At 54.3% G+C, this 15,574-nt stretch overlaps 2 protein-coding genes across 4 annotated transcripts in view; one reads left to right on the top strand and one right to left on the bottom strand.

The window, feature by feature from the left end:
* The first annotated feature begins 2,301 nt into the window (after positions 1–2,301).
* Positions 2,302–6,583, top strand: ddit3 (DNA-damage-inducible transcript 3). Its single transcript, XM_069904934.1, has 4 exons — positions 2,302–2,332; positions 2,370–2,489; positions 4,508–4,537; positions 5,761–6,583. The coding sequence occupies exons 1-4, from the start codon at positions 2,302–2,304 to the stop codon at positions 6,195–6,197; spliced, it is 618 nt and encodes a 205-aa protein (XP_069761035.1). The 3' UTR covers positions 6,198–6,583.
* A 1,402-nt stretch (positions 6,584–7,985) lies between these two features.
* The window catches only part of mars1 (methionyl-tRNA synthetase 1), a 32,847-nt gene continuing 25,258 nt past the window's right edge, over positions 7,986–15,574 (bottom strand). For 2 of the 3 annotated variants that reach the window (XM_069906285.1, XM_069906287.1), the window contains 10 exons: positions 13,657–13,827; positions 13,066–13,161; positions 12,713–12,830; positions 12,343–12,556; positions 11,827–11,958; positions 11,427–11,531; positions 10,910–11,093; positions 9,713–9,784; positions 9,194–9,298; positions 7,986–8,332 (listed from right to left, as the gene is read on the bottom strand). In XM_069906285.1, the coding sequence (XP_069762386.1) occupies positions 8,309–8,332; positions 9,194–9,298; positions 9,713–9,784; positions 10,910–11,093; positions 11,427–11,531; positions 11,827–11,958; positions 12,343–12,556; positions 12,713–12,830; positions 13,066–13,161; positions 13,657–13,827 (1,221 nt within the window). In that variant the 3' untranslated portion in view covers positions 7,986–8,308. The remainder of the gene's footprint in view (positions 8,333–9,193; positions 9,299–9,712; positions 9,785–10,909; positions 11,094–11,426; positions 11,532–11,826; positions 11,959–12,342; positions 12,557–12,712; positions 12,831–13,065; positions 13,162–13,656; positions 13,828–15,574) is intronic. The other variant, XM_069906286.1, reaches the window with a different exon arrangement.

Below are 15,574 nucleotides of genomic sequence, written 5' to 3'. Positions count from 1 at the left end.
TTCTACCTGTCTCGCCTCCTCTCTTCAACACTGCAACACCTTGCATGGAAACTCCTACCTCCTTCCTTCCATTCTCCCTCCCTCCATTCATCAATTTCTCCCTCTGTCCATCCATTTCTCCCTCCTTCCCTCTGTCCGTCCTTTTCCTTCCCTCCATCCATCCATCCATCCTCCTTCCCTCCATCCATCCATTCTCCCTTCCCCTCATCAACACTGCAACACACTGCATGGGAACTCCTTCCTTCTGTCCATTTCTCCCTCCCTCCATCCATCAATTTCTCCCTCTGTCTGTCCTTTTCCCTCCATCCATCATCCTCCCCTCCATCCATCCATCCTCCCCTCCATTCTCCCTCCTTCCCTCCATTCTCCCTCCTTCCCACCATCCATCCATTCTCCCTCCTTCCCTCCATCCATTCATTCTCCCTTCTTCCCACCATCAACACTGCAACACCCTGCATGGGAACTCCTCCTTCCTGTCCATTTCTCCCTCCTTCCCTCCATTCTCCCTCCCTTCATCCATCAATTTCTCCCTCCATCTGTCCATTTCTCCCTCCCTCCATCCTCCATCCATTCTCTCTCCATCCATCTATTCTCCCTCCTTCCCTCCATCCATCCATTCTCCTTCTTCCCCTCATCAACACTGCAACACCCTGCATGGGAACTCCTTCCTTCTGTCCATTTCTCCCTCCATCCATCAATTTCTCCCTCTGTCCTTTTCCTTCCATCCATCCTCCCCTCCATCCATCCTCCCCTCCATTTGCCCTCCTTCCTTCCATTCTCCCTCCTTCCCACCATCCATCCATTCTCCCTCCTTCCCTCCATCCATCCATTCTCCCTCCATTCTTCTTCCTCCTTCCCTCCTTCAGTTCTCTCCCTCCCTCCTTCCCTGCCACTGTTCCCTACATCCTTCCCTCTCCATCCTTCCTTCAGTCCCCTCCATCTGTCCCTCCCTCTATCACCCCTTCTGTCCTTCCATCCTACCATCCCTCCCTCCAACCTGTCCTCCCTGGGTCCCTCCATCCCTCCCTTGATTCTTCCTTCTGTCCATCCTTCCCTCCGTCCAATCTGTTCCCCCTTTGCCTTTCCCTCTGTCCTTCCCTTCCTCCCAAACCGCAAAACATGCCTCACACATGACAGAGTAACGGCAGATGTGGTTGTGAATACCGTGTGATTGTACTAAACACACCGAAATACTGGAGGAACTCGACTCGTCTTTCAGCATCTATAGGAGACAATGATATATCGGCGACGTTTCGGGCCAGAGCCCTTCTTCAAGGAGTAATAGGAAAAAGCAAAAAGAAGCAGGACATCTCAGAAAGTCTCAGAATTCAAGCAGTGGCGGAGGAATCCAGACCAACAGGTGTTAACCATGTGCTCCTTCTCTGGAGACGCACGTAACCGCAGAGTAGAGCAGGCACTCAGCTCACTGCCCAGATCCATAAATGGTCACCTTCGCCACTGTCCAACCCTGGGAGTTCACAATGGGACCATGCAGGGGGCATTGAGGGAGCTTCACTCTGTCTGACCCCGGGAATGTGTGATGGGACTGTGTGGAGTGAGCTTCACTCTCCCTGTCTGTGAAAGGCTATGAGAGTGCACATGTTTGCAGGTGGACACACTTCAGGTTCTCTGCTTCCTGTTCCCAGGGCCTGGTCCCACTCCGGCTACTGCCTGGAGTCAATCAGCACCAATGGGGGGGAGACATGGGCTCAGTGAAAGGTGGGGGGGGGTCAGTAATGTTGGGGGGGCGGACATGGGCTCAGTGAATGGGGACCTGTAGTGGGGGGGGGTGCATGGGCTCGGTGAAGGGGGACCTCTCTGTCCCCTCTCCTCATATCACACCCCCTCACCTCCCCTTACTCCCACTCCCCCTCACACCCCTCCTCCCTCCCTCTCATACCCCCGTCCCCTTCACATTCCCCTTCCCCTCACAGCCCCTTCCCCTTCTCACCCCTCACAGTCCCCTTCCCCCACCCCCAGGATTCCCCCTCGACCCGTCGGGGCGAAGGCTCAGGGGTGTGAGTTCACATCCACCAGGCTAAAAGACAGATATCAGGCTCCTCCATAACCCCCACCCCATGGTCGTTTTGCCCTTTATCCCCTTCCCTGTAACTTGTGCGCTTCCAGTAGCCTACCGAGTCAGAACCCTCGCCCTGTCCGTGACAAATTAATGCTCTCAACGGCACAGAAAGGCATTGGTGAAGCCGAGTGCGAGACGACGGGATCATTTCACTGCCGCGCATCCACGCCATTCCGATCCGAGCCGGGGCGGCCAAGGGCTCAAGGAGCGCATCTTGCATCATGCTGGAAACCTGGGCCAACCTTCTCGCCTGCCAGTCAACGGCGACGTCCCACCGCCATTGGCCGAGCGGCTGTCAATTTGCGGCCGGTCGCGGGTTTGGGGCTCATTCCGGCAGCAGCGAACTCAGGATGGGCAGCACGAAGTTGCCACTCGTCAGGGCGCCCCGTGTCAGCGCCGCGGAACCGCAGTGAGTTCGGGACCTTTTCAAGCTACTTCTTGAAAGAAACTAATTTCATTCTCTCTCCCAAAGCCAGCAGTACAGCACGAGTAGGCCCTTCGGCCCGCCGTGTGCGTGCCTGTCCAGTCGCGATGCCTCATAATCCCCTCTTAAACTCCCCTACCCTCTTCAAACTTAGCCCTGTGGTCGCTGACAGGTCCACCTGTCAAAGGCTCTGACCGGGGGAGTTTGTGGGAACAGGGACCCCAGTCCCTGAGAGTGTGGACAGGGTGGGGTGGGGAAGGAGGTATTTGACACCCTTGCCTCCATGGGTCAGGGCAGGGACGTCCCGTTACAACTGTCCAGGACGTTGGGAAGACCACACTTGGAGTATTGTGGTCAATTCTGGGCACCCAGCTGTTGGAAGGATGTCAATGAGTTGGAAAGGGGGCAGGAAAGATTCACCAGGATGTTCCCGGGGCTGGAGTTACAAGGAGAGGCTGGGACTTTTCTCCCTGGAGTGGAGGAGGCTGAGGGGGGACCTTATAGAGGTTTATAAAACCATGAGGGGCGTGGATAACGTGGGTGGTCACAGTCTTTTCCCCAGGGTTGGGGAGTCTAAAATTAGAGGGAGAGGTTTAAAGGGAACCTGAGAGGCACCTTCTTTACACAGGGTGGTGTGTGTGTAGAACGAGCTGGAAATGGTGGAGGTGATACGCTTAACAGACATTTGGACAGATCTGTGGATGGGAAAGGTTTAGAGGGAGATGGGTCGGGTTCAGATAGACACAGTGGGTGTTCAGCCCCTCTCCAGCCTCTTACAGCAGGAAAGGAGGTAATTCAGCCCATCTTCGGCTTGTAGCAGCGGGTCAAGAGGCTGTTCAGCCCCTCTCCGGCCTGTAACACCTGAACAGGAGGCCATTCATCCCCTCTCCAGCCTGTTACAGCAGGACAGGAGACCTATCAGCCCCTCTCTGGCTTGTAACACTGGGACAGGACACCATTCAGTCCCTCTCCTGCCTGTATCAGTGGTACAGGAGGCCATTCATCCCCTCTACAGCCTGTTACAGGAGGCCATTCAGCCCCTCTCCAGTCTGTTACATTGGGACAGGAGGCCATTCAGGCCCTCTTTGGCCTGTAACAATGGGACAGGAGGCCATTCAGCCCTTCCCCAGCCTGTAACAGCAGGATAGAAGGCCGCTTAGGTCCTCTTTGGCCTGTAACAAAGGCACAGGAGACCATTCAGATCTTCTTCAGCATCTAACAGCGGGTCAGAATGAGGCCTTTCCAGGCACCTACCAATCACTTTTTTTTAAAAAACTGTCTCCATCACCAGCCCGCTACCATCCCCCTTGAAACACATCAATCAGGTCTCCCCTCAGCTTCTGATGCCCCAGAGAAACCAACCCAGGTTTGTCCCACCTGTCCCTGTAACCCATCCCCTCCAATCCAGGTCACATTTTGGGGAACCTCAACTGTCCCCTTTCCAAAGCCTCCACGTCCTTCCTGTGATGGGGTGACCAAAACTGCACACAGTGTTCCAAGTGCAGGCCAAGCAAAGTTTTATCTCGCAGTAACATGACCTCCTTGCTTTTCTACTCAGGGCCCTGCACGGTGAAGCCAGCGTCCCTAAATACTGATCTACTTCTCAGCACCATGAGGAAGCTGAGTCCTGTACCTTAGGTCCCTCCGGGGTGGAGCAACTCCTGTCCCATGCTGCGATCCATCCCACCAGGTGCCCCTGGAGACATTGTTGAGGGACATGGATTAGTGCACTCCATTGTGTTGAGTCCCTTTCCTGCAAGGAGCCCCACTGAAATGCTGGAGGGATTCAGCAGGTGAGGGGAAGGCAAGGGGCAGCTGATATTTCGGGTCAGGACCCTTCCTCAGACTGCTTTCCTGGTGAAGGTTCAGCCCGAAATGTTGTCTGCCTTTGGCCTTCCCATGGCCTGCTGCCTCACCTGCTGAATCCCTCCAGCACACTGTTCGTCAATCCAGTTTCCAGCATCTGCAGGCCTCTGTTACCCACTCAATTACTTCTTCCCTAGGTGTCGAGACCAGTGATGACGTGACAAGAGGTAGGATTACGTGTGGTGATTGCAGTGTAAGCCACTCCAAGGAGCTTGACAGCATCTCAAGGCAGCTGCTTCATTGGCTCCTTCCCTTCACCCCCCACCCACTCCCCTCCCCAAACACTCTCCCCCCTACACCCCCGCCCCACTCCACTCCACCATCTGAGACCATGCCCTCCACATCCGCAACATTAACACAGTTCAGGGGTGTGAGGGAACATTCCCCATGTGCCTGGGTGAGTGCAGATCCAACTGTTCTTGAGCAGAACAACAACCAGGCTCCCCTCCCCCTGACGTTGCCCTTCCCTCCCCCAACCCCATATTCCTGTACCTTGCCCCTCATTCGCAAGGATGTCATGTATAGTGTTTGCAGCTAGCATATGGTATGTCCCTACGTAGTGACCAGGTCCCATGTTGCAGAGCCACTGCAAGGTGCCCGTCTGTGTGTGTGACCCTCTTCAGCAGAGTGAGCTGTGGGGGGAGAAGATGGAGACAACATCCTGGTGCCCGGATTGGGAGAGGTGGCTGGAAGATATCGAAAGCATTCTGTTCCCCTCCGGAGCAGTGGACTCAGCCCAGGGACAGAGCCAGCTCCACCAACTGTTGCTTGAAGATGTGGACATGGATTAGTGCACTCCATTGTGTTGAGTCCCTTTCCTGCAAGGAGCCCCACTGAAATATGTGCAGATGTGGACAGGGAGCTGGAACTGTGTTTCACTGACAACCTGCAGAATATCCTGCATCCAGAGGGAGCCAGGAGCACAGAAGAACAAATCAGAGATATCACCAACACCCCAGACAGAACAGCAGTAAGTCTATCCTTCACTTCCCCTTGCACTGTCACCCCTCCAGCCTCTACTCCTTTCCCTGTAAGCCCCCTCTGGTCCTCTACACCCCTCCCAGTCCCTACACCCCACCTCCGCACCCCCCTATAATCCACTCCCTGGGTCTATACACCCCCACAATCTCCTCCCTGTCTCCATATCCTCCCTGTCTCAACACACCCCCCACAGCCCCATAATCCCTTCCCTGTCTCTGTATCCCCCTCCGGTCCCCATACCCCTCCCTGTCTCTACACCCCACAAAGCCCTATAATCTGCTCCGTCTCTACACATCCACCACAGCCCCATAATCCCTTCCCTTTCTCTGTAACCTCACATCCCCTACACCCCTCCCTGCCTTTGTAACCCCCTCTGAGAGATGGGATGAATGATCTTCCTTGCATCCAGTTCTGCTGCAGCTAGAACTCTGCGGAGAGACCCCAGCACTGAGAGGCCAGAGACAACGAGACAACGTTGCTTTGCCCTTGCTTCCTCCCTATGGGGCCATCTCGTGGTGCCCAGGGAGAGGGGTGAAGAGGAGACGGCAAAAGGAGAGAGAGGAGGAGGAGGTGGAGTTGCTGACCAGCGAGAATGAGAGGCTGCGAGGCCAAGTCAACGAACTGGAGGCACAGGTTCAGGAAACGAGGAAGCTCTTGATTGAGATGGTCAGTGGAGGCCGGCCCAGTGTGAGGCCCAGCCAGCCTCAGTCTCCATCAGCGCTGCCAGAGCTCCCGGCCCATCTTGGGGAGCGATGCAGTCAGAACATCGCCTGCCAGTCTCCAGTCCCTGGAACGGGGCACAACACTGGCATCTCACCCCAGCTCAAGGTCTGTCACTCCTGGTGATGTCTAATCCCTCCGTTAATTAAGTGCACACGATACTGCAAAAAGCCTGCAGGCAGACTCTGGCCACTGGACAGATGACCACTGCAATAATTCGCTACAGTTCAAACTGACATTGTTAACCACATTGTAAACCCTGCTGCCAATGTGTGGAGAAAATGCAACCGTGGCAGCTGATTCAACTCATCCCAACAATGCTCCTCACCAGTGCCCAGTGTACCAGTAACATGCTCCCCGCTGGTCGAGTCGATTGTACCAGTAGTGTCCACTACTCGAGCTCAATGTGTGTGCTTTACTCTGTTTACCAGTAAAATTCATTGTGAACCACATCGACCAGTGGTTATCCGTTAATTGTGAACTAGTTATTAATAAAATGATTACTCAATCAACTATTTCGCAGACACAACTAATTCTCAGCAACAGTAACTGTAGTGATTGTGATACCTCCATCCATCACAGGCATTTCTCATTGTTCAATGCACGGTGTTGGCCACTGGGCGTGACTGTACTCGTGTCCCCGCTCCAGCACCAGTGCAGTTGGAGTTGCCATCCTCTTTATTTTTCAGAGTGGACACCTGATCTGACTGACTTCCTGCAATGTAGATGTGCTGGAGAAACCATTGCAAACTTTCCGGGCCTCAATCCTTCGTCAGGTATGAGCTGAAAGCAGGCAGGCGCCTAAATAAAATGGTGGGGGTGGAAGGGCAGCAGGTGTTCCAGCGACCCACAGAACACTGCAACATCAAAACAGACCCTTCAGCCCTTCTAGTCTGTGCCAATTTTCTGTTTCATCCCACTGACCTGCACCCAGTCAATACCCCTCCCATCGATGTTCCTGTCCAAATTCTTCTTGCATGTTAAAATTGAGCCCGCATTCACCACTTCAGCTCATTCCACACCCCCACCACTCTCTGTGTGAAGAAGTTCCCCCTATACTTTTCCCCTTTCACCCTTAACCCACGTCCTCTGGTTTGTATCTCACTGACCCTCAGTGGAAAAAGCCCACCTAAATTTATTCTATCTCCCTCATAATTTTACATACCTCGATCAAATCTCCCCTCATTCTCTACGCTTCAGGGAATAAAGTCCTAACCTGCTTAATCTTTCCCTGTAACTCAGTTCCTGAAGTCCAGGCAACATCCTAGTAAAACTTCTCTGCACACTTTCTATCTTATTGATATATGTCCTGAAGTTCAGTGACCAAAACTGCACACAATACTCCAAATCTGGCCTCACCAATGTTTCATACAACTTTACCATAACATCCGAACTCCTTTACTTGGTACTTTGTTTTATAAAGACCAATATGACAAAGTTCTCTTTCCAACCTTACCCACCTGTGACACCACTTCCCAGGTATCACAGTAGATGCACTGCAAAGTCTCTTCAAGGGAAGCCTATCCTGGTTCTCCTGATCTCTTCGAAGGGAGTTCTGTCAGCCTCCCCCACTGCTCCTCGTCCGCACTCCTTGCTACCCTTGTGCTGCACCTCCTCCCCCTGCCCCTGCCCCTGACCCCACCGTTTCATCTGCTTTTCACTCATCCCTTGACAAAGGGCTTGGGATCGAAACATTGCCTATGTATCTGGGCTGTAAAGAACACTGTGGGACCTGCCATGTTTCTCCATGGGACCTGCCATGTTTCTCCAGGATGTGCGTGATATAAATGACAACCACAGCATCTGCAGACTTTCCTGAATCACGAGTTAGTGGAAGTTATCCAGTTACTGCTGCTTAAAGAATGAAACGTTTTCACTCAAATATTAAAATAGTTGCTGCAGTTTCAAACACTGTTCTCATCTGAGGGTTTTATTGATTATTACAAACCATTCATCGTGAAGGAATTGGAAAGGATCATCAACACATTGGGAAGGGTCAGGCAGGAGTTCCTGACACAGCGATGTGCAAAGGGCAGTTTACAGAGTTGGGGAGCATTTCATCCTGACCTGCAACGCTGCCTGTGTGGAGTTTGCAGTTCTCCCTGTGACCACTTGTATTTCTCCCTGGGTGCTCCAGTTTCCTCTCACATCACTGCCCTCCAAAGGTTAACGAGGGTCCAGTGCATTGCTTGTCCCTGAGCAGTGACGTGGTCGGCTCCTCTCTGCCGATCAGTGACCTACACAGCAAGCTCCGGTTCCTCCTGTGGGGGCAGAGGGAGAAGGAGTTGGGGCAACAGGGTGGGGGGAGGGGGGTGGGGAAGAGTGGGTGTTTAGAGAAGTGGGGGGCAGGGAGTTTAATAACATGCAGACCGCCATGTGTTCTTTCCCCCCACCTGACCTGTATCAACCCCCCCTGCCCACTGCACTCGTATCACGCCCCCCCCCCCCAACTGAACCTATATCACTTCCCCCTCCCCGCTGGACCTATATCATCCATCCCTCCCCGCTGCACTTTTATCACCCACCCCACCAAACCCATATCACTCCCCCTCAACACTGGAACCGTCAAGCTGCTTCTTCCTTCCGTCGCACTGCTGTTGTGTGAGGTGAAGCAGACACGCTGCAGAAGACAGGAAATGCAAGTTACACCCAAGGGTGCCTCACTGAGCTGCAGGTTCCTCCACATTATCCCTCAGCTTTGCTCCCTCTCCCTCTTCCATTCTGCCCCTCCTGGTCACACCCCAGCCTGGGTCCATTCACTCACACAGTTCTACAGCACAGAAACTGGTCTTTCGGCCCAACTCCTCCCTGCTGACCCAGTCCCTGACCTGAGATGGTCCCCTTTCCGTCCGGCCCATCTCCCTATGAACCTTTCCCATCCACGGACTTGTCCAAATTTCTGTAAAATGGTGTAATTGTCCCTACCTCCACCACTTTCAGCTCGTTCCACACACCCACCACCCTCTGTGTGAAGAAGGTGCCCCTCAGGTCCCCTTTAAATCTCTCCCCTTAAACCTGTGTCCTCTAGTTTGAGACTCCCCGACCCTTATCCGCGCCCCTCATGGTTTTATAAACCTCTATAAGGTCCCCCTTACCCTCCTCCACTGTACAGGAATATTCACCTGCTTTGTTACTGAGAGCTGTGGAACATCAGTGACATGTCTGGGGTCAGACAGCATTCCTGGTTTCACACCAGGGCTTGGGATTGTGGGCTTGTCAGAGCAGTGCTGTGGACACAGGATGTGGTTATGTGGTTGAGGATCAACAATCACAACTGGTTGGTGGGGGGGGGGGGGGAGGTGGAGGCGTGAGGACTAGAGTGAATTAGAGAGACTCGGTGTGTGGGGACCATAGAGGGTGACATATGCAGGGAAGGGTGTTGGGATCAGGGGAGGTGACAGATATGGGGGAGGTGTTGAGAACAGTTGGGGTTACAGATGTAGGGCGAGGTGTAGGGACCAGAGAGGGGGTTGCTGAAATGGGGTGGGGTGTGGGGGACAGAGGGGGGGGGGGGGGGTGAGAGAGACAGGGAGGTGTGTAGGAATGGAGGAGGTGGTTGCTAATATGGGGAGGGGTGTGGGGGACTGGAAGTGGGGTGGGGGAGGGATTGCAGAGATGGGGAAGGGGAATCAGACACTCACCTGCTGCCCACTGTATTTATTGCGCAGTTCTTCAATGCGACTACTCTCCAGTTTCTGGAAGAGAGGACTTATCTGGAGGAGACGAGAAATCCAAGCTATTACCAAGCAGGGACAGACACATGGACAGATATGGGAGAGAGCGGGGAGAGGACAGTACTCATCACCCACCCCTGTAGTCCCCACACCCCTCTCTGTCTCTGTCATCCCCTCTGGTCCCCTACACCCCTCCCTGTCTCTGTAACACCCTCCTGTCCCCTTCACCCCTCCCTGTCTCTGTAACCCCCTCCAGTCCCCACACCCCTCTATGTCTCTGTAACCCCCTCCAGTCCCCTACACCTCTCCCTCTCTCCATAACCCCCTCCGGTCCACACACCATACTCAGTCTCTGTAATCCCCTCTGTCTCCCACACCCCTCTCTGTCTCTGTAATCCCCTCCGGTACCTACACCCCTCTGTCTCTGTAATCCCCTCTGTCCCCCACACTGTCCCTCACACCCCTCCCTGTCTCTGTAACCCCCTCCAGTCCCCTACACCCCTCCCTGTCTCTGTAACCCCCTCCGGTCCCCACACCCATCTCTGTCTCTGTAATCCCCTCCAGTCCCCTACACCCCTCCCTGTCTCTGTAATCCCCTCCGGTACCTACACCCCTCTGTCTCTGTAATCCCCTCTGTCCCCCACACTGTCCCCCACACCCCTCCCTGTCTCTGTAACCCCCTCCAGTCCCCTACACCCCTCCCTGTCTCTGTAACCCCCTCCGGTCCCCACACCCATCTCTGTCTCTGTAATCCCCTCCAGTCCCCTACACCCCTCCCTGTCTCTGTAATCCCCTCCATGAATTTGTGAAGCCCTGGTACCAAAACACCCTTTCTCTCTGTAGCCCCCTCTACTGTTGATCAGTTCCTCCTTCCACCTCCCTCCTTTTTCCTCCTCCAGCTGCCCCACCCAAAGCTCTGGCCCTCCCACCCTGCACCTCCCTTCCTCCAGCTGCCCCACCCCAAGCTCTGGCTCACCCTGCACCTCCCCTCCTCCAGCTGTCCCACCCAGATCTCTGGCCCTCCCTCCTTACACCTTCCTCATCTGCCCGGAGCTGTTGGGACTATTCCAAGGAACTGCAAGGGAAGAGGAGTAGGAGGTGTGTTGGGGTGGTCCACCGGAGGCGGGGTGAATGAGGTGGGAATCTGCGTGCATTGCATCTTACCGTCCCAATTTTGTGCCCCATGGGAAGGTAGCAGACAAACTGATCGACCAGCACATTGCAGGTTTGGGGAGCACGTAGCTGTGACTGAATGGTCTGACTGACGCTGGGCATGTATGGTTGCAGCAGGACTGAAAGAAGGCAAGCCAGGTTCACTGCCACGCCCGTCACCGTGCCCGCTCGATTCCTGCTCACAGGGACAGGTGGGAGGAGAGAATCAGGTTAAACCCACAAAGCCTTCCCTCCTCGCCGCCCTCCCACAGCACTCACTCCCTCCTCCCTGGTCCTCCACACAGGCTGAAGATTCGCCCCATGGCCACGGAGCCACACATATCTCCACCTGCTGGTCGGAGGCCAAGGCACAGCATGACAGCGAACTTTAAATTGGAAAATGCATCAGGGCAGGGGTGCAGTTGAGAGGTGCTGGGAACTCTGCACAGCAAGGACCGATGGGTTGTGGAAGGTGAAAGCGATGCAGGGTGGAGCACGGAGTGGGGGGTGATCTTTGATTCAAACTCACTTGTCAGAATCACTCCCTCGCACTCGTCGCCATGGCTCGTTCACCTGTATGTACTGGTTCCCACTGCGGGAGATATTCAGGATGCACCTCAGGGCATCACGGATCCTGCAGCAGAGGAGAGGAGGAGCATTAAACAAGGTGCCTGGCATTGGGGAGGGACAGGGCGTGGTGGCAGGGAGGGAGGGACAGGGCACGTTGGTGGAGAGGGGAGGGAGGGACAGGGCACGTTGGTGGAGAGGGGAGGGAGGGACAGGGCACAATGGTTTAAAGGGAGGGACGGGGTGTGTTGGGGTAGAGAGTGAGTGGCTGTGTTGGTGGTGGGAAGGGACGAGCAGGTGCATTGTTAGCGGAGAGGTCTGGACTGTATTGGCAGTGTAGGCTCCAGCTGCCTGGCACTCACCGAACCCTCTGCAGATTCTGGTTGTACTGTTGCAGCTCCCATGTCACTTGAACCAGCAGCCTCTTGTCCTCCTGGTTAAGCTCCATTGCTGGCACACAGCCTTCAAAAAACTTCACCACGAACACCCCAGCCCTGTCGCAGACACACAAACAGCCAGAGTAGCCCAGTCAAACCACTCCTTGGAGCAGCACAGAAATCCTCCTCCCATCGCTCCTCCCTCCTCCCCCACCCATCCCATCTCCGCCCACCCCCACACATTTCTACCCTATCCCCCACCCATCTGCCCTCCCCATCACCACCCTTGCCTACTCAATGCCTCCACCCACTCCATCGCTCCTCCATGCCGCCTCTTCCCACCTTCTCGACCATCTCTCACTTCCCTGCCCACAAAACCTCTCCTCCCTCATCCACCCCACCTTCCCAACCTTTTCTCCCATCTCACTGCTTCTTACCCACCCCTACCACAACTCCCCCTCTCCTCCCCCCACATCCATCCCCTCCCCCTCCCCACTGTACCTGTTGATAAAGTTGCCCAGGTTGTTTAGAAGCTCAGAGTTGTTTTTCAACATGAAGTCGGTCCAGGAGAAGAAGCTATCCTGTCCCTCTGGACGGATGTACAGCAAGTAAAAGCGCCAGATGTCGGCAGCAATGCCCGTCTCTTGGGCCATGTCGCCAAACACTCCCACTCCCCGGCTCTTGGAGAACTTGCCGTCCTCATAGTTCAGATACTCTGTAGGCAGCAAAGAGCCATATGAGGGGGGAGGAGGGAGACAGGGGTGCGCAGTGGCTGAGGGGGGGACCATGGGGGAGACACAGAAATACTCGAGCAGACACATACAAATGCAGCAATAACACCCAACCACAGACATACCACACACTCACCAACCTGTGGCAATGAGGCTGTTGACAAGGGTGTAATTATCCTCAGCCCCCAGCAGTGAGCAGGGGAACACAACACTGTGAAATGGGACGTTATCTTTTGCCATGAAATTGTAGAGCTCCACCTGTATCGAGGGACAGAGAGACCACATTCAGATCTCCCACCGATCAGCATATCAGATAACTGTGGTCCAGATTTGCAACAGAGGGAGGGGACACAACAAGTAGACAGCAGGAGTTGAGCCAGCCATTTGGCTTGTTTCCATGCTATTAAATTCTCCAATTCTAAAGACACAGGAGAGATCAGCGATCTCCCCCACGACCCTGGCTCCTTCCATACCCGCTCCCCAAACATCTTACCTCCTCTGGGTTCTTCCACCACTTCTCCCAATGCTCGGTGTAATTAGCCGTGATGGAGATGTAACCAATAGGAGCATCGAACCACACATAGAACACCTGGGGACAAATGGTGCACAGTCAGAGGGAGACTGGTGTCTGACAGGATGGTGTGGAGGGAGCTTCACTCTGTGTCTGACCTTGGGAGTGTGTGATGGGACAGTGTGGAGGGAGCTTCACTCTGTGTCTGACCGTGGGAGTGTGTGATGGGACAGTGTGGAGGGAGTGTCACTCTGTGTCTGACCCTGGGAATGTATGATGGGACAGTGTGGAGAGAGCTTCACTCTGTGTCTGACCCTGGGAGTGTGTGATGGGACGGTGTGGAGGGAGCTTCACTATGTGTCTGACCGTGGGAGTGTGTGATGGGACAGTGTGGAGGGAGTGTCACTCTGTGTCTGACCCCGGGAATGTATGATGGGACAGTGTGGAGAGAGCTTCACTCTGTGTCTGACCCTGGGAGTGGTGTGTGATGGGACGGTGAGGAGGTGGGGGGGGGGGGGGGGGGGGGAAGGAAGGAGGGGAAACACTCACAAAACCCCAGCCCTGGCACCTTACCTTGTCTGTGAAACCCTGCAGGGGAACAGGAGTGCCCCATTTCAGGTCGCGGGTGATGCAACGAGGTTTAATTCCATCGCGGATCCAAGAGCGAGCAATGAAGCGAGCGTTGGGTGTCCAGTCCCCAGTGCTCACCGACTTTTCCAGCCACTGCTCCAGCCGCTCTTCCAGCTGTTTCAACAACAAACATCTGCAAATTGAACTGCACCCAGTGGGTGGGGTGGGATGACAGGGTCGAAACGTTGAATTGTTTAAGAGTCTGATTGCAGCAGGATAAAAACAATCTTGGTTCTGGAGGTTCATGTTTTCTCGCTCCAGTATCTTCTCCCGTTGGTAGGGGGTGTGATGAGATGTAGACGGAGTCGATGGACAGGAGGGGGAGCGATGAGATGTAGACGGAGTCGATGGACAGGAGGGGGAGTGATGAGATGTAGACGGAGTCGATGGACAGGAGGGGGAGTGATGAGATGTAGACGGAGTCGATGGACAGGAGGGGGAGTGATGAGATGTAGACGGGGTCGGTGGATGGGAGGGGGAGTGATGAGGTGTCGACGGGGTCGATGGAGGGGAGGGGGTGTGATGAGGTGTAGACGGGGTCGGTGGAGGGGAGAGGGTGTGATGAGGTGTAGACGGGGTCGATGGAGGGGAGGGGGTGTGATGAGGTGTAGACGGGGTCGATTGAGGGGAGAGGGGTGTGATAATCTGAGGCACATTCACAACCCTGTGCAGTTCCTTGCTGACTTGTGCGGAGCAGTTCCCGTCCCACACCCTGACAGAATACCTTCAATGGGGCACCTGTCAGAGTTGTTGGGGGACACACCAAATTTCGTCCAGTTTCTGAGGAAGTCTAGGTGCTTTCTGGGTCATTAAGTCAATGTGGTTGGACTGGGACAGATTGTTCATGATATTCACCCCTTGAAAACTTGAAGCTCTCTCCTGCCTCTCCCTCTGCACTGCTGATCTGTCCTGGGAAATACAGGTATGAGTTGAGCCAAGTTTATCAGCTAGCTCAGTGGAGCTTGGGGAATTTTCCATCTCTCCTGTCCTATCCAAATGTCTTTTCAAGATTGTCATCATCCGAACCTAGATCTCCTTTAAATTTCTCCCTTTCCCTTAATCATGTACCCCTAGTTCAATTCCTGTGCTCTGAGAAAGAGTGTCTCCCTCTCCTGTTTGTGCCTCTCTGAAGTTCCCCTTCAGCCTCCTCTGTTCCACAGCTTGTCCAATCTCTCCTTGTAACCACACCCACCATTCCAGGCAACATCCTGTTGAGTCTCCTCTTCACTCGCTCTGCCTTCCATACCCTTAACTGCACACAATACTCCACGTGTTGTCTCATCAATATTTTGACCAGCTATAACATGATGCCCAACTCCTATATTCGGTGCCTCAGTCTATTGACACAATCCAGCCAAATGCCTTCTCTGCCACCCTACCCAGTAGGGAGTCATGGACTTGCTCCTCTGTCCATCAATGCTCCTTGGATCCCTGCCATTTACTCTGCACGCCCCACCAGAATCCTGGAAGACTAACAAGCCTGTTTGGTGTGCTGACTGAGGAAGGGAGCTGGAGAAGAGGACCTGTCCTGAAGCCAGCACATCAAGACAACCGTGAAGGAGGCACACCAAAGCCTCATCGTTTTCACAGGTCTAAGGAGATGTAACATATTGAACACCCTGTCGAGGTGTGCAGAGGAAAAGTGTCCAGTTGGCTGCATCATGGCCTGGATTGGCAATGCGAGTGCCCAGAAACGCAGAAGTTGCAGGAACCTCACCGAGTCTATCACAGGCACCGACCTCCAGGTTCCAGAACTGTTTTAACCCAGTTTTCATGTTCTTTCACCTCCCCATACGACCTCACCCTGACAGTAAACTACTCTGTGACTACAAAAACATCTGTGTGCCAATGTGAGTATTCA

Source organism: Narcine bancroftii, chromosome 12 (genome assembly GCF_036971445.1).
Source record: "Narcine bancroftii isolate sNarBan1 chromosome 12, sNarBan1.hap1, whole genome shotgun sequence".
Taxonomy (NCBI): Eukaryota; Metazoa; Chordata; class Chondrichthyes; order Torpediniformes; family Narcinidae; genus Narcine; species Narcine bancroftii.
This window is presented reverse-complemented; position numbering and strand designations above follow the sequence as displayed.